Source organism: Gadus chalcogrammus, chromosome 7, assembly GCF_026213295.1.
Source record: "Gadus chalcogrammus isolate NIFS_2021 chromosome 7, NIFS_Gcha_1.0, whole genome shotgun sequence".
In the NCBI taxonomy this organism is placed as follows: domain Eukaryota; kingdom Metazoa; phylum Chordata; class Actinopteri; order Gadiformes; family Gadidae; genus Gadus; species Gadus chalcogrammus.
Genome location: NC_079418.1, coordinates 16073204 through 16095137, shown reverse-complemented (window position 1 = coordinate 16095137; position 21934 = coordinate 16073204). Strand labels below are relative to the sequence as shown.

The window sequence follows — 21934 nt, the reverse complement described above, 5'->3', positions numbered from 1 at the left end:
CATTAGAGAACCAGAACTTACCAAGATTACCTCCTGCACCTCCTCCCACTCCACCTGCTGTTCCTGCACTGGGAAAACCTCCAATGGCACCACCTGCTGGACATGTTGAGGAAAATGTAAGCAGATGAATGGATGTCTTCAACAGATCTGTTGAACTGTTGTTTAACATGTAAATACAGCGGATGGTGCTACCTGGTCCAAAGCCTGTTCCACCGGATGAGGAACCGTAACCCGATTTCGGAGCTTTTCTTGTTCCTAGTCCCTGTCCACCAGGGCCAAATCCACCAGCCCCACCTGCTGGTCCATATCTGCCTTGTCCAGCACCTCCGGGCCCGTAACCTCCCGTGCCAGTTCCTGCAGGTTGGTACCCACCTGGTCCGACTCCTCCGGGACCATGACCGACTCCCCCAGCGTTAGCACCTGCCCCGCCTCCAACGGACACAGGTACATGAAGGTTTGGCTGTACTCTTAAGCAATGAATTTGACTCATAATTTGACTCAAGAAGTTTGCACAAGGGCCCAATTAACAGCAACAATCAACTGGCTGAAATTGGCCAACACTGATCTTGTTCAAGCATAAGAACATTTATCCGTCACCAGCCCAAAACCACCAATGGGTGTTCCGATGTTGGTGTTTGGCTGAAGACGGAAAGTTGTGTTGGTCATACTTTCACAGGTGCATTAGTAGATTTGGCAAAATTTGACGGATTTATTAAGAACACAAACCCTTACCTGGCCCATAGCCGGTTCCACCCAGAGATGAGGATCCGTAACCTGTCAAGAGGCAATAGGACAAATTAAACTCCTCTTCCACATCCTCCTTACTACACTTGACATCTCTTTGAATCTCACTTACAACAATGATCAGTACTAGCCTGATTTAGATGGTTTTCTTGGTCCGAGACCTTGAGTGCTCCCGGGTCCAAAACTAGCCCCCCCAGCACCTCCTTGTCCAGCACCACCTGGTCCAGCACCTCCTGTCCCGGTACCAGCACCACCTCCGGCACCAGCACCACCCGGTCCGAAGCCACCAGTCCCGGCACCAGCACCACCCGGTCCGAAGCCAGCACCTCCTTGGCCAGCACCGCCAGGACCAAAGCCGCCTGGTCTGGGTCCAGCACCTCCTTGTCCAGCACCGCCAGGTCCGAAGCCAGCACCTCCTTGTCCAGCGCCACCTGCACCGGCACCACCACCACCAGGTCCAAATCTGCCGGGTCCGGTTCCCGCACCTCCTTGTCCAAAGCCAGCACCACCTGTACCGGCACCAGCACCACCAGGTCCAAAGCCGCCTGGTCCGGTTCCTGCACCACCAGGTCCAAAGCCGCCTGGTCCGGTTCCTGCACCACCAGGTCCAAAGCCGCCTGGACCGGTTCCTGCACCACCAGGTCCAAAGCCAGCACCACCTGTCCTGGCACCAGCACCGCCAGGTCCAAAGCCAGCACCATCTGTTCCAACACCTCCTTGCCCAAAGCCAGCACCTCCTTGTCCAGCACCACCAGGTCCTAAATTACCAGACCCATATTTGTCTGTACCCATTAGGAAAAAAAGATAAACAATGAGAACACAATAGTTGCCCCTTTCAGGAATCACTATGCACTGATGCTGAGAAAAGGCAGATAATCTGGTCTGGATAACATAATATGAGGGAATGTACAAACTTCTGACGTATTCAAAATAATAAAAAAGTAAGTAATGTCATAAAAACTTGAACTCACTTGATTTGAATGGCTTCCGTTTCCCGTATCCTTGACCACCGACAGGGTAGCCTCCAGGCCCCATGCCTATCCCACCAGGACCATAGCCGCCTGGTCCGGCTCCCACTCCGCCAGGGCCAAAACCGCCTGTTGCCGCACCTTGGGGTCCGACACCAGCAGCCCCCTGCCCGTATCCACCTTGTCCAGTGGATCCAGGCCCATAGCCACCTGTTCCAAAACCTCCTGCTGCAGACCCAACACTACCGGGTCCAGTACCAGCACCACCTGGTCTGCTTCCGACACCACCGGGTCCAAATCCAGCACCACCAGGTCCAATACCAGCAACCCCAGAACCAAAGCCAGCACCGACTGGTCTGGATCCAGCAGCGGCTGCCCCATAACCTGAAGAAAAAGCATTTACTTCTTGAATTTGGACGTCAAACGGCAGAATTATACCCTCCACTGAAATGTGTCGTCAACCTACTTTTGGAAGGTTTCCTGGAGCCAGAAGCTGCTCCCCCACCTGGAGTGGCATACCCGGAGCCTTCAGAAGCAGGATGAGGAAAATCAAACAACGGCTTTCCAAAGGCTTCCAAATGATGAGCCGCTCTTTTGCATTCTTTTGTATTCACCTCCAAGACCTGGTCCAGTACCGTAACCTCCTGGTCCAGTCCCTGCTCCACCAACCCCAAGGCTGCCCGCTCCTTCAGGTACTCTGCCGTTTGACCCGGTTCCGTACCCTCCAGGGCCGGTCCCGTACCCCCCAGGGCCGGTGCCATACCCAGGGCCGGTGCCATACCCAGGGCCGGTGCCATACCCAGGGCCGGTGCCATACCCAGGGCCGGTGCCATACCCAGGGCCGGTGCCGTACCCCCCAGGGCCAGTGCCGTACCCCCCAGGGCCGGCCCCGTACCCCCCAGGGCCAGTCCCGTACCCTCCAGGCCGGACTCCACCTGCTCCAAGGTTCCCATATCCTGTTTGAACAAAAAAGATAGAAGATCCAAGCGATTCTGGTGCCTCACCAACCATACAGTATAGAATCCACAGGAGATAGTGACTGTAACATGTGGCAATAATAAAGAAAGAAAAGCTGATGTTGATAGTGGGAATCATACCTTTTCCTCTCTTTCCTGTTCCCTGTCCTACTCCAGCTCCAGTGGGATAACGTGCACCTTCGAAAACCAAAAAAGTCTTTATTTTCCATATCTATGTATCCATAACGTACATTCTGAAATGCATGCTGGTAAACCGACCTCGTAGATGTTCTATTCATTATAATTACTCATAGTGACAATCAAATTATGGTATAATAGGGTCATCCTTTCTTGCTGCTAGTGCCACCATTTTGCATATTAGCATAATGAAATTAGTTCCTCAATAAACATGTCTGCCATAGATGAAAGGGAAGGTGGGGGGTTAGGGTTGTAGTAGATTAACCTACCTCCACCTGTTCCATAGCCTGTAAGACAAACACGCAGAAGAACGGGTGTTACTTCTGTGTTTATGTATACATATATATATATAGATATCATTGTATTCTGTTTTACAGAATATATACTTGATAATTCTCACTTTTTCCTGGTTTAGAGGTTCCTGCACCTCCACCCACACCAGTGGCTCCGACTCCACCAACACCAGTGCCTCCGACAACCCCAGCACCAGTGGCTCCAACACCAGTGGCTCCAACACCCCCAGCACCAGTGGCTCCTACACCAGTGGCTCCAACACCCCCAGCACCAGTGGCTCCAACACCCCCAGACCCAGTGGCTCCTACACCAGTGGCTCCAACACCCCCAGACCCAGTGGCTCCTACACCAGTGGCTCCAACACCCCCAGCACCAGTGGCTCCAACACCCCCAGCACCAGTGGCTAGAACACCAGTGCCCCCGACACCACCAACAGTAGCTCCGTCAGCACCATACACTAGAGGAAAAACATTTTTGGAAATCCCGACCAGCAGTGATTATCATCGTATTCTGTTTTACAGAATATATACATGATAATTCTCAGGTTCCGTGAGTGAGCCTCCCATCTGGGTTAAAACAGAATAAGTATTGTTAATAGACTGGTACCTCCTCATCACATGGCTCAATATCCCTTCCAGTACAGTTACATTTCAGGATCAAATGTCGAAACAGGCACCTTGGGTGGGTTTTGCTGGTCCTGCTGACCCTCCTGTGGGACCTCCCACCAGATCTCCTCCTTGTCCTCCCAGTGCCCCTCCAGTAGACGTAGCTGGAGTGGCAAGAAATTCACCGTCTTCTCCCCCTTCCCCATTCCCCTCGCCTGGCGTGTCTCCTCTGAGGATGACTGTGGACCAGCAGGTAGGCAACACAATGTAAGAGCTGAAGTTTAGTCTTAAGACTGGTTGTGATATGAATTTCTGGGCCTGTATAGGGAGTTCACATGCATATGCCCTTAAGATATCAACTGTGTCGTTGGTGGTGATACCATTACAAAACAATACTGCATCCAATTCGGATGATCTGATTAAAAGTCTTACATGTTTGTAGGGTTAGTATGTATAAGAGAGCCCCTAGAAATGACCTTGCCTGTGGTATTCTGACACAAAGATGCTCATTTATCACTTGCTACATTCTTTGTATTCATTTGAAATCCAAACATGTATCTTACATTTCTATATTTTTGGTTTATTCCCGCTGCCCGGTCAAATGTTTCTGCTATTCCCCGGAAATTATGTTGAGGTTGTGTAAGAGTCTACTTTTCATTATTGCGATTTCGTAACGTTTCGCCTTGTAAAATAGAATAAACTAATAATCAATTCTGTTCTTAATGAAATGCTGGTAAAACTGTATTGGTCACCTGGGGGTTTAACTGGTTTGGCTTTAGGCAGAGTTCCTCCCGTGGCATTTCCACCAGCACCTGCTTAGAAAGGTTTTAGAACAAGTGTAGTATTAATTAGTTCAATGGCTCAAAGTGTTGATATCAACCATTCAAAATCCCTAACCACCAGAGGGCAGACCTGCACCACCTTAAGATCAGAGAAGGAATACGTTCATGAGGAAGAAGGGCTCTAGCTTCCAACATGAATGTTGGAGTTGGCAAAACTTTCAATAATCTGACAGCTTGTATGAAACACTTTATGGAAAGTCTAATAGCATGCAGTCAAGGATGTGCATGAGCATAGAAGAGTTTAATAATGTGAAGTTAGTTCAGCAACCTCCAGGTTGGACCATGCCACTGTCACGTTAAAATTGTGACACCACCACCCACTGTAATGAGAGAGAACATGGACCTTGGATGACTGATACTAAAGGCTTTGTTTTACAGTACATATTGTGATGCATAACTACATTTCTGTGAGTGACCCTCCCATCTGGGTTAAAACAGAATAAGTTTTGTTAATACAATACTTGTTAGACACAGGAAGCTTGTTGCAGGCCAAACACAGGGGATCCTAGATGGGTGATGCGTGCAGTGATTACTATATGTAGGCAATACATCATTAAGGAATCAGAGTATTCCAAACCTCTAATAAGATGTATTTTATTCCTAATATGGTTTGGATCATGGTAGATACCTGGTTTTGCGCCAAGGATGGGGATTCCTGTTGCTGTCAGGCCATCTCCATCAGAACCTAATCCCAGCCCAGTGAGACCAGTGCCATCTATAAACACCAGAAGAACACATCTGTTCCCTCTCAACACCAACTATTCCACATCCAGCAAGCATTAGGCTTCACAAACTTAATAGATGCATTAAATAGTAAAAAAGATATTTAGTCCATTAACTTCAACGACATTTTTGTAAAGTGTCACCTGCAACCTATGTTCTCAATCTTCCTTTGAATATTGTTAATTCATTGCTATAAAAGAGTCCATGTCTACAGACGTTTCTGACAAAAAACCACCTCCAACAATCCAACATCCCCTCACCTCCGGAGACTCCAGAGCCCTCTAAAACATCAAGATCAAGGCTGTCTCCTGGCTCCTTACCCTCTATGCCATCCTGTCCAGCTCCCGTACCTGCCATCCAAAACAAGGAGAAGACCAAACCGGCAAAGAAGTTCAAAATAAATAACACTCCAACCACTTCTTATTCAATACACCACCAACATAACACTCCAACCACGTCTTATTCAGTACACCACCAATATATCACTCCAACCACCTCTTCTTCAATTCACCACCAACATAGCATTCAAACCACCTCTTTTTCAGTACACCACCAACCAAACACTCCAACTACCTCTCATTCAATACACTACCAAAACATCAGCCCCACCACCCCTTATTCATAGCACTACCGTTTATGTTTGAGCTGTAGGCAGACACGTACTATGTTTTTAAAATAAACTGTGTGTCAGCCGATGATGGTGCACGTGCTCGCTCCTTGTCCCGTACCTCCTCCTCCTGCTGAGCTTGAGGCACCACCTTCTGTGCCAGGGGTGGGGGTGAGTCCTACAGCACCTAGTCCTCCTCCTTCTCAGACACAGCCAGACCAAACACATCCACAACACGTAGTTATGTAGCTTCAATCCCTCGTCTGTCCTACTTTCTGTTCAGAATCTGTTGATTGAAGCTTAGCTTACCTGTCCCTATGTGTGATCCTGTACCCGGACCAGTACCCGACACTCCTGGACCAGTGCCAGTCGATCCCGTACCAGAACCAGTTGCTCCTGTATCAGTAGCGATACCAGAACCAGTTCCGATACCAGGTCCAGCAGTCCCCGTACCAGTACCAAGACCAGTACCAGTTGCTCCAGTACCAAGGCCAGTACCAGTACCAAGACCAGTACCAGTTGCTCCAGTACCAAGGCCAGTACCAGTACCAAGACCAGTACCAGTTGCTCCAGTACCAAGGCCAGTACCAGTACCTAGACCAGTACCAGTGGCTCCAGTACCAGTACCAGTGCCAAGACCAGTGCCAGTGGCTCCAATACCAGTACCAGTACCGAGGCCAGTACCAGTTACTCCAGTACCAATACCAGTACCGAGGCCAGTACCAGTTACTCCAGTACCAGTACCAGTACCGAGGCCAGTACCAGTTGCTCCAGTTCCAGCCCCTACACCTAATCCACCTTGTTGTCCTGTAGTATAAAGGGGGCACAGTCTAAATTATATTAGAACCTTCTTGGTACAACCTAAGTTTCCGGTTACAGTCAAATCAGAATCATGGCAAAACACTTTTGTAATTGTAGCCCACATTCCTTCTTACCGTATTTCGCACCTTTAGATCCGACACCTTGACCATAGCCTGAAGATCACAATTAAAAAGAAGTTACACATGCAGTAATTAAAAGTAAAGTACACCGTGCAGACAAGCTGCCACTCCGGATGGTTTATATCTTAATATATCTTGAATATTGCTCTGCTCAGCTTTTCAGGTGTGATCAGCAAATCACCCGAGATCGTTAATGAGGCAGAATGTGAGCACTACTTAAAATACTAAGGCATATGAAGATTTCATATAATGTAGTTTAATATCTCTAAGAAGTCAGACAGTGACAATTTTGACATTTAGGGATACATCCTTAAACAGTTACTTGAAGGGTGTTTCTTTGGCACTTCCTGTAACCTAGATGGTTTAATTTTCCCTTCCTGTACCCTAAATCATCCCACTACTGCACAAAGCCATGAAGCACACAGTTTGAGGGGTTATAGAAATAGTCTTGTCGTCCATAATGAGGCTTTCAACTGGCTAGTCGTAATTTAGTTTTCCTGCTTTCGGGTGATCCAATGTCTTATATGAAATGTCTGGTCAGATTGTATTGGACTAACCAGGAAAGAGCATCCCTGTATAAATAAAAAAATATGCTTCATCCCAGTTTGGAAGGTTTTCCCCAAACCTCTATGTCTTGACTATACCTCTTCATCATCTTTATGCTCCCCCGGCCTCAGATATCATGCTTACGCAGAAACCAGACAGCTTTAATCCCATGGCAACATATATTTTGATTATTGTAATAGAGCCATATTATGAATCTATTTACCAGTGTATCTAGAATGAAGTATGTTAAAAAGGAGATCTCCATCCCATAATAGTGCTGTGGTAAGTGTGCTTGTAAAATAAGCAGAATTCTCCTTTTGGTGCCCAATTAATTGAGTTTATTCCAGATAAATACAGAAAAATGTTTGCATTATCTGGAAGGCGTATTAAATTCACTTCCCAGGCTATTGCCCTTGCCCCTAACAGTTTATAGCTAACCCACACCGGGTACGGAGGTTCACTGAACTGATAGACCAAAAGAGGTCTCACGGCTCTTATCTAAGCCAGAGAAAGACCGCAAAAGGCAAAAAAACTAATTCGGACAATCCCTGTCAGAAAAGGCCACAGTTAAAATGCACCTTATGCAACATATAACAAAAGAGTATAGAATCATTTAAAGGACTACAACTCACCGCGGCGACCAGCACCGCCCCCAAGCACGCCTCCGGTGCCCGCTACACCCTGGCCTGCAGCAAGGTCAGATCATGATCATTAGCACTTCAGCAAGATCTAATGGCTTTCCATCAACCATCTGGTCAAAACAAGGATCTTACTCGTACCATATTTGGAAGCTTTTGATCCAGGTCCAAAACCTGTGGAGAAATGTCGAAAGCTGAATTATCCAGCATGAAGGTCTAGTGTAATCATTTGAAAAGAATGTAACAACCATATATAGATTTTTGGATTGTAATTACCAGGTCCAAGTCCAGACCCTGGCCTTACTGCTCCTCCTACCACACCACCATAACCAGACCCTGGGCGGTATCCTTGTGCAACTCCACTGCCAGGGCCATAACCAGGTCCCACTCCAGCCTGGGTTCCATAGCCGGCCCCAGGTCCATAGCCGGCCCCAGGTCCATAGCCGGCCCCAGGTCCATAGCCGGCCCCAGGTCCATAGCCGGCCCCAGGTCCATAGCCGGCCCCAGGTCCATAGCCGGCCCCAGGTCCATATCCAGTACTAGCTCCACCTGGTCCATAGCCAGCCCCACCCGGAACTGATCCGGCTCCACCTGGTCCATACCCAGCCCCACCTGGTCCATATCCAGCCCCACCAGGAACTGATCCAGCCCCACCTGGTCCATACCCAGTCCCACCAGGAACTGATCCGGCTCCACCTGGTCCATACCCAGCCCCACCAGGAACTGATCCAGCCCCACCTGGTCCATACCCAGCCCCACCTGGAACTGATCCGGCCCCACCTGGTCCATACCCAGTCCCACCAGGAACTGATCCGGCTCCACCTGGTCCATACCCAGCCCCACCTGGAACTGATCCGGCCCCACCTGGTCCATACCCAGCCCCACCAGGAACTGATCCGGCCCCACCTGGTCCATACCCAGCCCCACCTGGAACTGATCCAGCCCCAACTGGTCCAACTCCTGCCCCTCGACCAGGTCCATAGCCTGCCCCTCCACTTCCTGGTCCAAGGCCAGTTCCAGTGCCAGCAGAACCAGTTCCTGTTCCACCCCCGGGTCCATATCCTGTTCCAGTTCCACCTGTTCCTGCTCCAAGACCGCCTCCAAGCGCTCCACTTAACATACCTATTTGGAAAATGAAAATAGTTGTTAAATGTTTTCAGGTTATTAGGGTGATCTATCAAAGCAATAGGAACATTGTTGTTATGATATACTTATATTTACCATATTTACGGGCTTTGGCATTGGCATCATACCCTGAAATATAAATTAAATCTATGATCAGCCAAAACATTATTGACAATAGAACCAGGATTATTCTTACAATTCAAAGCAGTTTAGGTTCACAATTACTAGGGGTGTGCATTGGCACTGCCCTCACGATTCGATTCAATTACGATTCACCAGGTAACTATTCGATTCAATTCGATTCTACGATGCATTGAATCGTGCATGCCCCGCATTGCGATGCATCGCCAAATCGATTATTGTTGACACCCCTAACAATTACCTCCAGTTCTTGTACCTGCTCCTCCTCCTGGTCCATATCCAGCTCCACCTGGTCCATACCCAGCCCCACCAGGAACTGATCCAGCCCCACCTGGTCCATATCCAGCCCCACCAGGAACTGATCCAGCCCCACCTGGTCCATACCCAGCGCCACCAGGAACTGATCCAGCCCCACCTGGTCCATACCCAGCCCCACCTGGTCCATACCCAGCGCCACCAGGAACTGATCCGGCCCCACCTGGTCCATACCCAGCGCCACCAGGAACTGATCCGGCCCCACCTGGTCCATACCCAGCCCCACCAGGAACTGATCCGGCCCCACCTGGTCCAACTCCAGCCCCTCGACCAGGTCCATAGCCTGCCCCTCCACTTCCTGGTCCAAGGCCAGTTCCAGTGCCAGCAGAACCAGTTCCGGCTCCACCCCCGGGTCCATATCCTGTTCCGGTTCCACCAGGTCCAACCCCGGCTCCAGGTCTGGTCCCAACACCGGTGCCACCCCCAGCTGGTCCATACCCAGCACCACCAGGTCCAGCTCCACCTGTTCCTGCCGCTTGTCCTCCTCCAAGAGCTCCACTTAACATACCTGTAACAAACCATTGGATTAATGATGAAGTTATATGAAGAATGACAAATCCACCACAATGTTTACATATTTGATCTGCCCTGTTATCATTACTTATATTTACCATATTTGCGTGCTTTGGCATTGCCATCATACCCTGTAATATATAAAAGATGGTGATCAGCCACATTTTTCATACTTTCGTTTTAAATCCTTGCATCAAAGTTGTACTAGTTCATTTGCATAATTCACTAGTAAAACTTTGATTTAAGGATATTCAGGTTCATAGTTACCTCCAGCTGCTGTCCCTGCTCCTCCACTTTGAGATCCCACTCCACCTGGTCCAAACCCGGCTCCACCTGGTCCATACCCGGCTCCACCTGGTCCATACCCGGCTCCACCTGGTCCATACCCGGCCCCACCTGGTCCAAACCCGGCCCCACCTGGTCCAAACCCAGCCCCACCAGGAACTGATCCGGCCCCACCTGGTCCAACTCCAGCCCCACCAGGAATTGATCCGGCCCCACCTGGTCCAACTCCGGCCCCACCTGGTCCATACCCAGCCCCACCTGGTCCAACGCCAGCCCCACCAGCAACTGATCCGGCCCCACCTGGTCCAACTCCAGCCCCACCTGGTCCATACCCAGCCCCACCAGCAACTGATCCGGCCCCACCTGGTCCAACCCCAGCACCTCGACCAGGTCCGTAGCCTGCCCCTCCACTTCCTGGTCCAAGGCCAGTTCCAGTGCCAGCAGAACCAGTTCCGGCTCCACCCCCGGGTCCATATCCTGTTCCGGTTCCACCAGGTCCAACCCCGGCTCCAGGTCTGGTCCCACCACCGGTCCCACTCCCAGCTGGTCCATAACCAGCACCACCAGGTCCAGCTCCACCTGTTCCTGCTCCTAGTCCTCCTCCAAGTCCTCCACTTAACATACCTGTTTGGAAAACAAACCAGGTTACTACAACTCGCTGTAGAAGTTAAGGTTTAATTTAGAGTGTTGTTATGATATAAGAATGTTTACCATATTTACGGGCTTTGGCGTTGGCATCATACCCTGGAATTTGAATTAAATCTATGATCAGCCAAAATAGAACCAGGATTCTTCTTACAATTCAAAGCAGTTTAGGTTCACAATTACCTCCAGCTCTTGTACCTGCTCCTCCTCCTGGTCCATATCCAGCTCCACCTGGTCCATACCCAGCCCCACCAGGAACTGATCCGGCCCCACCTGGTCCAAACCCAGCCCCACCAGGAACTGATCCGGCCCCACCTGGTCCATACCCAGCCCCACCTGGAACTGATCCGGCCCCACCTGGTCCATACCCAGCCCCACCTGGTCCATACCCAGCCCCACCCGGAACTGATCCAGCCCCACCTGGTCCAACTCCAGCACCTCGACCAGGTCCATAGCCTGCCCCTCCACTTCCTGGTCCAAGGCCAGTTCCAGTGCCAGCAGAACCAGTTCCTGTTCCACCCCCAGGTCCATATCCTGTTCTGGTTCCACCTGTTCCTGCTCCAAGACCGCCTCCAAGCGCTCCACTTAACATACCTATCCGGAAAATAAAAGCTTTAATTTTTTAATGTTTTCAGGTTATTATGGTGATCTATCAAAGCAATAGGAGCATCATTGTTATGATATACTTATATTTACCATATTTACGGGCTTTGGCATTGGCATCATACCCTGCAATTAAATCAATGAAATCTTTGATGAGCCAAACACTTTAATTATAAACCTTACACAACTTTAACTTCACGGGCCCTATCTTGCATCTGGCGCAATTTACTTTCTCACTGGCGCATGTGTCGTTGCTAGTTTCCAACTGGCGCAGAGCGTTCTTTTCCCTCCACCGCCAGTCGCCTGTAAATTAGGGAATGTTCTTGCGCCCCAAGGGGCGGTTCGGCGAAAGGAGGAGGAGTGTTCTGGCGCAAACATTCCCTGGTGCTATTTTGCAGTTTCAGAAAACAATTGCGCCACAAACCAGGAAATACCTGGTTTAAAGTCAGTGGCGCGTTATTCAGATGCTATTTTAAGGGCGCATGCATAATGTTGCTTGTGCACCTCGCGCATACACTTTGCTTCTCTCATCTACCTAGCCACACATTCTTGGTAAATTATTTGGGAAAGAACAGCTGATACAGCGGTAATAAGTTGTACTTTTAAATCAATGCATCTGCAAACACCGTACAAACACATATTTTCTTGACACATACATCGTGTACAAGCCCATAACTTTTAGGATTGATCTTAAGAAAATATTGTTTTACCGCGAGTGAGTGTTAAAAAGAATGAATGAATGCGGCCGCGCGTGTGTGTATGTGTATAGTAATTAAGGAATGTGGGCGTGTGCGTGTGTGCGTCCATCTGTTTAAACACACGCAAACTAAACACGTAACGCATAATACAGTCCATGGCAATGTATATTAACGGGGGGACACATGCATATTAGGAACACAAGTCAATAACGATAATGCATACAATACTGGTAAGAAACGTTGTTTGTTAATGTATTACGTGTATCATTAAATAGAACCACAGTTATCGCAGATCATATGTGTGTTAAGTTTTCTTTGCCGAAATTTATATGAGCATTATTTGGCCATAAAGGAAACTTCAGCCATTTAGTTTGAAATTCATGTGGTCATGCATCTGTCTCATCGGAGACTGCAAACGTGCTGTCAAAATATCAACTCGTCAGATTCAAATGCGCTCATGGCTCTTGAAGAGGATGGGAGATGGCACTCTCATTGGTTCATTGTACGTTACGCCCAAACCACACCTACGGGTAATGAGGCTACTTCAGACCAACCCTTTTTAGATTTGCGCTGGGCGCAAGAGTAATTTATGCGCTGGTGAAATAGCAACATCGCCATAGAACCGCCCACAAAGCTACTTGCACTTGGCGCTTCTCACTTGCGTTTCAGACCATTAAGATAGGGCCCTAAATGTTTAAGTCATGATTACCTCCGGCTGCTGTCCCTGCTCCTCCACTTTGAGATCCCACTCCACCTGGTCCAAACCCGGCTCCACCTGGTCCATACCCAGCGCCACCAGAAACTGATCCGGCCCCACCTGGTCCATACCCAGCCCCACCAGGAACTGATCCGGCCCCACCTGGTCCATACCCAGCCCCACCTGGTCCATACCCAGCCCCACCTGGTCCATACCCAGCCCCACCTGGTCCATACCCAGCCCCACCTGGAACTGATCCGGCCCCACCTGGTCCCACTCCAGCACCTCGACCAGGTCCATAGCCTGCCCCTCCACTTCCTGGTCCAAGGCCAGTTCCAGTGCCAGCAGAACCAGTTCCGGCTCCACCCCCGGGTCCATATCCTGTTCCGGTTCCACCAGGTCCAACCCCGGCTCCAGGTCTGGTCCCACCACCGGTCCCACCCCCAGCTGGTCCATACCCAGCACCACCAGGTCCAGCTCCACCTGTTCCTGCTCCTAGTCCTCCTCCTAGTCCTCCACTTAACATACCTGTTTGGAAAACAAACCAGGTTACTTCAACTCGCTGTAAAAGTTGAAGTTTGATGGTGACATATTATACCTCCAGGTCCAAGTGGTATTAGCAGCTAAGAGCTGTTTTGGAAATCTGCATCTTCTGATATCACAAGTGTGCGTGTCCACCTAGATGTATGCTGGATACATCAGTCGACCAGCCTACCCAGTGGAATGCAGCAAACGTTGCTCATCCATCCGTCATACATCTAGGTCAACATGCCCATGATGTCGGAAGAGGCAGATTTTCAAAACGGCTTGTAACGGCTAATCACACTCACACCTGGTGTTATAATGTGTCACTTTTAATATAGGGTGTTGTTATGACGTAAATATGTTTACCATATTTACGGGCTTTGGCATTGGCATCATACCCTGAAATATGAATTGAATCTATGATCAGTCAAAACATTATTCGACTACAACAGAACCGGGATGCTTCTAAAATTCTAAGAAGTTTAGGTTCACAATTACCTCCAGTTCTTGTACCTGCTCCTCCTCCTGGTCCATACCCAGCCCCACCTGGTCCATATCCAGCCCCACCTGGTCCATACCCAGCCCCACCAGGAACTGATCCAGCCCCACCTGGTCCATAACCAGCCCCACCAGGAACTGATCCAGCCCCACCTGGTCCAAACCCAGCCCCACCAGGAACTGATCCGGCCCCACCTGGTCCATACCCAGCCCCACCTGGAACTGATCCAGCCCCACCTGGTCCATACCCAGCCCCACCAGGAACTGATCCGGCTCCACCTGGTCCATATCCAGCCCCACCAGGAACTGATCCAGCCCCACCTGGTCCATACCCAGCCCCACCAGCGACCGATCCGGCTCCACCTGGTCCAACTCCAGCCCCTCGACCAGGTCCATAGCCTGCCCCTCCACTTCCTGGTCCAAGGCCAGTTCCAGTGCCAGCAGAACCAGTTCCGGCTCCACCCCCGGGTCCATATCCTGTTCCGGTTCCACCTGGTCCAACCCCAGCTCCAGGTCTGGTCCCACCACCGGTCCCAGCCCCAGCTGGTCCATAACCAGCACCACCAGGTCCAGCTCCACCTGTTCCTGCTCCTAGTCCTCCTCCTAGTCCTCCACTTAACATACCTGTTTGGAAAACAAACCAGGTTACTACAACTCGCTGTAGAAGTTAAGGTTTAATTCAGAGTGTTGTTATGATATAAGTATGTTTACCATATTTACGGGCTTTGGCGTTGGCATCGTACCCTGAAATATGAATTAAATCTATGATCAGCCAAAATGGAACAAGGATTCTTCTTACAATTCAAAGTAGTTTTGGTTCACAATTACCTCCAGCTCTTGTACCTGCTCCTCCACCTGGTCCATATCCAGCTCCACCTGGTCCAAACCCAGCCCCACCTGGAACTGATCCGGCCCCACCTGGTCCATACCCAGCCCCACCTGGAACTGATCCGGCCCCACCTGGTCCATACCCAGCCCCACCCGGAACTGATCCGGCCCCACCTGGTCCATACCCAGCCCCACCTGGAACTGATCCGGCCCCACCTGGTCCAACTCCAGCCCCACGACCAGGTCCATAGCCTGCCCCTCCACTTCCTGGTCCAAGGCCAGTTCCAGTGCCAGCAGAACCAGTTCCTGTTCCACCCCCGGGTCCATATCCTGTTCTGGTTCCACCTGTTCCTGCTCCAAGACCGCCTCCAAGCGCTCCACTTAACATACCTATCCGGAAAATGAAAGCATTCGTTTTTTAATGTTTTCAGGTTATTATGGTGATCTATCAAAGCAATAGGAGCATCGTTGTTATGATATACTTATATTTACCATATTTACGGGCTTTGGCATTGGCATCATACCCTGCAATTAAATCAATGAAATCTTCGATGAGCCAAACACTTTAATTATAAACATTACATAACTTTAACTTTACATGTTTAAGTCATGATTACCTCCGGCTGCTGTCCCTGCTCCTCCACTTTGAGATCCCACTCCACCTGGTCCAAACCTGGCTCCACCTGGTCCATACCCGGCCCCACCTGGTCCAAACCCGGCCCCACCAGGAACTGATCCGGCTCCACCTGGTCCATACCCAGCGCCACCAGGAACTGATCCGGCCCCACCTGGTCCATATCCAGCCCCACCAGGAACTGATCCGGCTCCACCTGGTCCATACCCAGCCCCACCAGGAACTGATCCGGCCCCACCTGGTCCATACCCAGCCCCACCAGGAACTGATCCGGCCCCACCTGGTCCAACTCCAGCCCCACGACCAGGTCCATAGCCTGCCCCTCCACTTCCTGGTCCAAGGCCAGTTCCAGTGCCAGCAGAACCAGTTCCGGCTCCACCCCCGGGTCCATATCCTGTTCCGGTTCCACCTGGTCCAACCCCAGCTCCAGGTCTGGTCCCACCACCGGTCCCACCCCCAGCTGGTCCAAGGCCGGAGGGTAAATAGCGGTCAAAAGTGGACCAGAATAAAACATATATTCCCTGGATGAATTGTCTTGCAGAAAGGCATCATTTATCATTTATTATGACAAAACACTAAATTCACATATGATTTAATGGACTAGATAGCTAATGTAAAATGAGAAAAGTTTCAAATGTTTTAATTTGAGCCTTGAGATTAGGGAATGGAGCTCACCAACTCCACCTCCAAGTCCAGGTACACCACCAGCTCCTGTTCCAGCCCCACCTCCAAACCCAGGTATGTTACCAGCTCCTCCTCCAGGAAGTCCCCCAGCACCACCTCCACCAAGACCTCCTTGTCCAAGTGCACCACCTGCCCCTTTTAATGAAGACAAAGGGCATTCAAATATACGCTGCTATGGAATAGACAGCAGTGTACTGCTCACTTCAGTAGATTTAGATATTGAAGCTATCATGTGGTCTTAGTGATTTAGAAATTAAACTGTGTGATTACCATATTTAGCTGCCAACTTCGCTGCTTTCTTTGATTTACCCGACCCTGGAAAAAGAAGAATACATTCATGGATTGTGCATTCAATATTAAGCAGTGATGACGACGATGTTGGGATCTTTTCTAGCAGCAGCAAACCTGATTTGGGGGTGATAAGAGGATAACCCCGGAACACTCCAGAGATCTGCTGGCTGCTGAACCCTCCACGACCAGCTGGCAAGAGACACGTGGAGTACGATGGATGAGGTGGCGTTACACTTTGAGGGAGGTGGGTTGGTGTGACACTACAAGGGAGGTGGTGTTACAGTACCAGGGAGGTGGTGTTACAGTACCAGGGAGGTGGTGTTACAGTACCAGGGAGGTGGTGTTACATTATAAGGGAGGTGGTGTTACACTACGAGGGGGTAGGGTTGTGTTACACTATGAGGGGGGTGGTGTTACAGTACCAGGGAGGTGGTGTTACACTATGAGGGGGTAGGGTTGTGTTACACTATGAGGGGGGTGGTGTTACAGTACCAGGGAGGTGGTGTTACACTATGAGGGGGTAGGGTGGTGTTACACCATGAGGGGGTAGGGTGGTGTTACAGTACCAGGGAGGTGGTGTTACACTATGAGGGGGTAGGGTGGTGTTACACCATGAGGGGGTAGGGTGGTGTTACAGTACCAGGGAGGTGGTGTTACAGTACCAGGGAGGTGGTGTTACACTATGAGGGGGTAGGGTGGTGTTACACCATGAGGGGGTAGGGTGGTGTTACAGTACCAGGGAGGTGGTGTTACAGTACCAGGGAGGCGGTGTTACATCATAAGGGAGGTGGTGTCACACTACGAGGGGGTAGGGTTGTGTTACACTATGAGGGGGGTGGTGTTGCACTACGAGGGGGTAGGGTTGTGTTACACTATGAGGGGGGTGGTGTTGCACTACGAGGGGGTAGGGTTGTGTTACACTATGAGGGGGGTGGTGTTGCACTATGAGGGGGTAGGGTGGTGTTACACCATGAGGGGGGTGGTGTTAGGACTCACCTCCGGCCCCCGGTCCAGCGCCCCCCTGGCCCAGCACTCCTTGCCCTGCAGAGAGGAGGTCAACGGTTTGGATGTTAGGGTGGAGAGGAAGTGTTGGTCTATGTGACAGCAGGACACTATACAGTTATAAAATAAAGATAGTCAAGCCACGCGTCATAAGTCAAACTGATTCAAGACAGAAGAGGTAATCCACATTTTTAATATCGATTAAAAATGAGATCTAGTGTTGATCTAGTCTAGGCGGATGATGATGTTTACCAGTCTGAGGTGCAAGTCCGGATCCTGTGGCCACTCCAGGGAGAATACCACGGCCTCCGTAACCTACTCAGAGATGACATGAATGACTTATCTTATCGGTGTCTGGTAACACTTAGGGGCTGTAGGTCACATTGGGAGTTGGGTGGGGAGCAAGATGGAAAATAAACCTCCCGAAAAAACCCATCCTCCCTCTGCCTCCCCATCTCTCCCTGTGTGTGGATGATATCGACCGGACAGAAGGATTCCCTGAACCCATCGGTAAAGAGATGCCCTGATGAGTCAGACATATGCCGGATGTTGCCCAAAATGGTTTCCCACAGAGGCAGGCCTCCAGTCAACAAGAACTGATGTTCTCATAGAGCATTTCACTTAAGAACAGCTGATGGATGGCTGCAGGATACAACATTACTCTCACATCATCGCCCTTCAATTGTTACTATTGCACCTTTAAAACACACAATTGTATGTCCTTAATACCACAAAAAATGTAATCACTTGCAATTACATGATCTTAAATAGGAATATGGGGTGACAACTTTAACTATCTAAAGTTTGCTGGTGAACTGATGAAGGGAATATAGATGTATTTCAAACTTACCTAGACCGGGGACTATTCCACCTTGATAAAGTCCGGGCAAGCCTACACCTGTATGAAAAAGAGAAAAATCGATTTGACCACTTTTGCTCATTAAATCAAAGTAAATTGTGTCTTTTTAAAAGGTTCACCTGGTACTTGTTTGGATGCTTTACCACCACTCTTCCCTCCGGGTCCAGCCCCAGTTAGACCTGTCTGCGGCATCACATGGACTGAAAAAATGAAACATGCACTGTCATTATCTCATTGAGAATGCCCAGGAAACAAGGTTGGTTGCAAACCAAGAGACAGATATTGGATTGTACCGATTCCTCCAGCTCCGCCAGGTCCTACACCTCCTGGTCCAACTCCTCCTGGTCCAACTCCACCTGGTCCAACTCCTCCTGGTCCAACACCTCCTGGTCCAAAACCTCCTGCACCTCCTGGTCCAACACCTCCTGCACCTCCTGGTCCAACTCCTCCTGCACCTCCTGGTCCAACACCTCCTGGTCCAAAACCTCCTGCACCTCCTGGTCCAACCCCTCCTGGTCCAAAACTTCCTGCACCTCCTGGTCCAACACCAGTTCCACCAAGTGCTGTTCCAGTGCCTCCTATGACCAATAAGAAATTAACAAATCAAAAAGGATACATTTCTGGAGATGTAACATCGAGGCACAAAGTGACCACGCATTTGCAAAGGGATTGTACCTGCATTGGGGCCTGTTCCACCCATCCCTGGGTACTGACCTCCGCTGCCTGGTCCATAACCCCCAACAGGTCCTCCTTGACCACCTGAAAGAGGCACGAAGAACCTGCTACTCAACAGGAATGTTCTGGAGAACAATGTAATTATTGTATAGGCCACTCCCAAAGGCCAAATATTGTCAACGATTATAATAATTAAACCACTATTGATCTCTAAATGTAAATGTTAATTTATTTGTAAGGCACATTTAAGTGCGATATATCTATATCTCTGTATCATTGCTCCCTTTTGGAGCCAATTGCATTTTTGTGTAGGTTCATCAAAGTCTAAATTGCTGGACATCACTCACCTCCAGGAGAGTACCTTCCAGCTCCTTGCCCTGGCTGAACCCCAGCAGGGCCCTGACCTCTGCCAGCTCCTCCTCCTAACGTCCCTCCACCCAGGCCCCCGTCGCCTGGACAAGGTGAGAGGGTGAGGGTTCGAAAGTGAAAGCGAAATCAACTCCATCCCCCATTGATAAAGTCATTCAGTTCCTTTGTGTATGACAAAGGAACATTGTGTTGAAAGGTCGAGTCGTTCTTCTGAGGATATGACTCTTAATTTGAAGCACAGATATGGGTCTTTGATCTTAATCTCTATTCGGAAAGCGATTTCAAACACTTGCAATGCTGCGTTAAAGGGCTAAATATGTTGGTATATTTAGACCATAATCCCATAAATAAACAGTTGTTACTGCATTGGAGACAAGATTGTCCAGAGCTATGGCATCGGAGATACATTGGAGATATGAACATGGTTTGATTTATTTCCTGTGGACCAGGGTACAGCACAACCTGCTTATCTAAGTGCATGACGACTGGACTTCTAGTCGAGTATGACGACTTGTTCTGTGCGCTGAGCCATTCTTACTCGATTTCAAACCCATGGATTGATTTGCAAAGGCTCCTCAAAGCCGGGGCTTAAGCTCTGAGAGCGGGCCGGATAGTGAAACCAGCGCTCCTCATCCTTCACAGGCGGCCCGTGTTGGGGCTTAAGAACAGGAGAGATTTCCTGAAGCACCATTCTACAGGTCTGACGTCAGGACGTCCGCTGGTTTATCAGGGAATCCACTAGGCCCCATAATGCTGAACGGCTAAACGTTCACACTGTCAGAGTAATGTTCACAACGTCACGATAATGTTCACGCTGTCATGTAACATAACCTCCCTCATGGTTTAACATCATCAATGTTCACACTCTCAGAGTAATGTTCACACTAAGGGTAATGCTCACACTCTCAGAGTAATGCTCACACTTTCATTGTTATGCTCACACTGTCAGAGTAATGTTCACACTGTCAAAGTAATGTTAACACTCTCAGAGTAAAGTTCACACTTTTTGAATTTTCTCATTCTCAGAGTAATGCTCATACTGTCAGAGTGATGTTCACACTCTCAGAGTAATGTTCACAATCTTTTCAGTAATCAATCAAATCTGCTCAATATTTACTGCACAAAATTAAAAAATGATCATGGGAGCAGCATACACAAACAGCAGTATTTACCAAAGTTATTACCAAAACGGCAGCAACAACCCATCGTCTACCATCTTCACAAAGCCCCCATTCCCTAGTGAACCAGTGACTGGCCAATAGCTACCTGGTCTGACACCTCCTGGTCCCGTCCAAGTAGCCCCTCCCCCCCCTGGCCCCCCTGGCCACTGGCCCTGGCCCGCTGGAAATCAAGAGCATTGGAAACTCAGATAGGAAGTAACGACTGGTGTCAGCCAACATAGACCAAACATGGGCAGGAATAGCTGAAATGCAACGTCAACAGGGGTATTTATAGAAAGAGCTTGTTCCTGGTGTAAAAAAACTAATGTAACAACGGCTTCATGTGGAATTCATTATTTTGAAGAGGTGAACCCCCCCCCCCCCCCCCCTCACTGGGCTGTCGGCCAGACGATGATGTCATTTAAACACAATGTATTGTTAAGGCTCCACGGTTCTGTAAATGATGATGCAATCTAAGATGTTTGGATATCGGTTTTCACGGGCGCCTTTGTCTCCAACAATCCATGCAGGCGCTCACTGACGTGGATTAACAGCCTTATAAGTCACCGTCTTCTTTCTAATGTGTGGTTATTTGAACCTTCCCCTACCCCTCCTCAGGGATCCCTCTGAAAGCCCTGGTCTGTAGGCGTGGCCCTGATTGGTGTGATTACCTCCGGGTCCGAAGCCTCCATGGCCAGGGTCGGCTCCACCTGGTCCCGGTCCCGCTGATCCTCCTCCTCCTGCTCCAGGTCCAAAGCCTCCCGGTCCTGGACCAGCGCCCCCTCCAACCGGTCCATAGCCTTGTCCAGGTCCTACGCCGCCACCTGCAGGTACGTATACACCTACAACAGAGCATTACACCACTAGCACCTCCACCTTCATCCATCCAATTCGTGGGAGGTGTGTGCTGATATGTAATCAGTTCTAGTTATTTCCAGGTTCAAGTTTTGAATATCGTCATCAATAAGTTAGTGACAATATTATGGGAGTTGCATGTCCTTCTCATCATGTTTAAGAAGGAGAGCTTTGTAGAACCATATCTGGTATTACTTCTTCTCTCTTCTAATCTAATGAGAAAGCAGTCTGGGGGGTTGCTCTGGGGACATGATTGAACTATGCAGCTCCATGACTCATCTGTTAATGAAGCGTATACACCTCAGCTCTCATTTATTCCCTCTTGTAAAAGGTAATTGACTTGTTAATGACCTTTATTTTCTAACAGCCCAAGACATACCTAAAAATGAGCATTTATGGCTGAAATAATAAGAGGTTAAAGTGCTTTCAGGATTGTGAGATTGCACAGTGCTGTACAGACCTCTGCACAT

At 49.4% G+C, this 21934-nt stretch overlaps 3 protein-coding genes and 4 long non-coding RNA genes across 8 annotated transcripts; all 7 read right to left on the bottom strand.

The window, feature by feature from the left end:
• Window positions 1–24: 24 nt before the first annotated feature.
• LOC130386579 (uncharacterized) lies at window positions 25–1520 on the bottom strand. 2 transcript variants are annotated; one of them, XM_056595576.1, is made up of 4 exons: window positions 876–1520; window positions 733–774; window positions 193–429; window positions 25–96 (listed from the first exon to the last, which is right to left on the bottom strand). In XM_056595576.1, the coding sequence occupies exons 1-3, from the start codon at window positions 1443–1445 to the stop codon at window positions 256–258; spliced, it is 786 nt and encodes a 261-aa protein (XP_056451551.1). In that variant the 5' UTR covers window positions 1446–1520; the 3' UTR covers window positions 25–96; window positions 193–255. The 2 variants fall into 2 exon arrangements, with proteins under 2 accessions (XP_056451551.1, XP_056451552.1); XM_056595577.1 differs by having other exon boundaries at window positions 29–93.
• LOC130386580 (uncharacterized) lies at window positions 1439–3153 on the bottom strand. The gene is made up of 6 exons (XM_056595578.1): window positions 3136–3153; window positions 2810–2866; window positions 2327–2668; window positions 2179–2238; window positions 1716–2096; window positions 1439–1526 (listed from the first exon to the last, which is right to left on the bottom strand). The coding sequence occupies exons 3-5, from the start codon at window positions 2663–2665 to the stop codon at window positions 1782–1784; spliced, it is 714 nt and encodes a 237-aa protein (XP_056451553.1). The 5' UTR covers window positions 2666–2668; window positions 2810–2866; window positions 3136–3153; the 3' UTR covers window positions 1439–1526; window positions 1716–1781.
• Window positions 3154–9019: 5866 nt separating this feature from the next.
• Window positions 9020–9654, bottom strand: LOC130386371 (uncharacterized). Its single transcript, XR_008896115.1, has 3 exons — window positions 9570–9654; window positions 9284–9316; window positions 9020–9184 (listed from the first exon to the last, which is right to left on the bottom strand). It is a non-coding gene; the product is annotated as an uncharacterized LOC130386371 (long non-coding RNA).
• Window positions 9655–10785: 1131 nt separating this feature from the next.
• LOC130386370 (uncharacterized) lies at window positions 10786–11385 on the bottom strand. Its single transcript, XR_008896114.1, has 3 exons — window positions 11270–11385; window positions 11153–11185; window positions 10786–11065 (listed from the first exon to the last, which is right to left on the bottom strand). It is a non-coding gene; the product is annotated as an uncharacterized LOC130386370 (long non-coding RNA).
• A 116-nt stretch (window positions 11386–11501) lies between these two features.
• LOC130386369 (uncharacterized) lies at window positions 11502–13204 on the bottom strand. The gene is made up of 3 exons (XR_008896113.1): window positions 13097–13204; window positions 11783–11815; window positions 11502–11680 (listed from the first exon to the last, which is right to left on the bottom strand). It is a non-coding gene; the product is annotated as an uncharacterized LOC130386369 (long non-coding RNA).
• Window positions 13205–14459: 1255 nt separating this feature from the next.
• Window positions 14460–15018, bottom strand: LOC130385383 (uncharacterized). The gene is made up of 3 exons (XR_008896000.1): window positions 14936–15018; window positions 14819–14851; window positions 14460–14731 (listed from the first exon to the last, which is right to left on the bottom strand). It is a non-coding gene; the product is annotated as an uncharacterized LOC130385383 (long non-coding RNA).
• A 220-nt stretch (window positions 15019–15238) lies between these two features.
• Window positions 15239–16696, bottom strand: LOC130386215 (uncharacterized). The gene is made up of 6 exons (XM_056595011.1): window positions 16659–16696; window positions 16524–16568; window positions 16245–16388; window positions 15553–16029; window positions 15428–15460; window positions 15239–15325 (listed from the first exon to the last, which is right to left on the bottom strand). The coding sequence occupies exons 2-6, from the start codon at window positions 16524–16526 to the stop codon at window positions 15317–15319; spliced, it is 666 nt and encodes a 221-aa protein (XP_056450986.1). The 5' UTR covers window positions 16527–16568; window positions 16659–16696; the 3' UTR covers window positions 15239–15316.
• Window positions 16697–21934: the final 5238 nt, after the last annotated feature.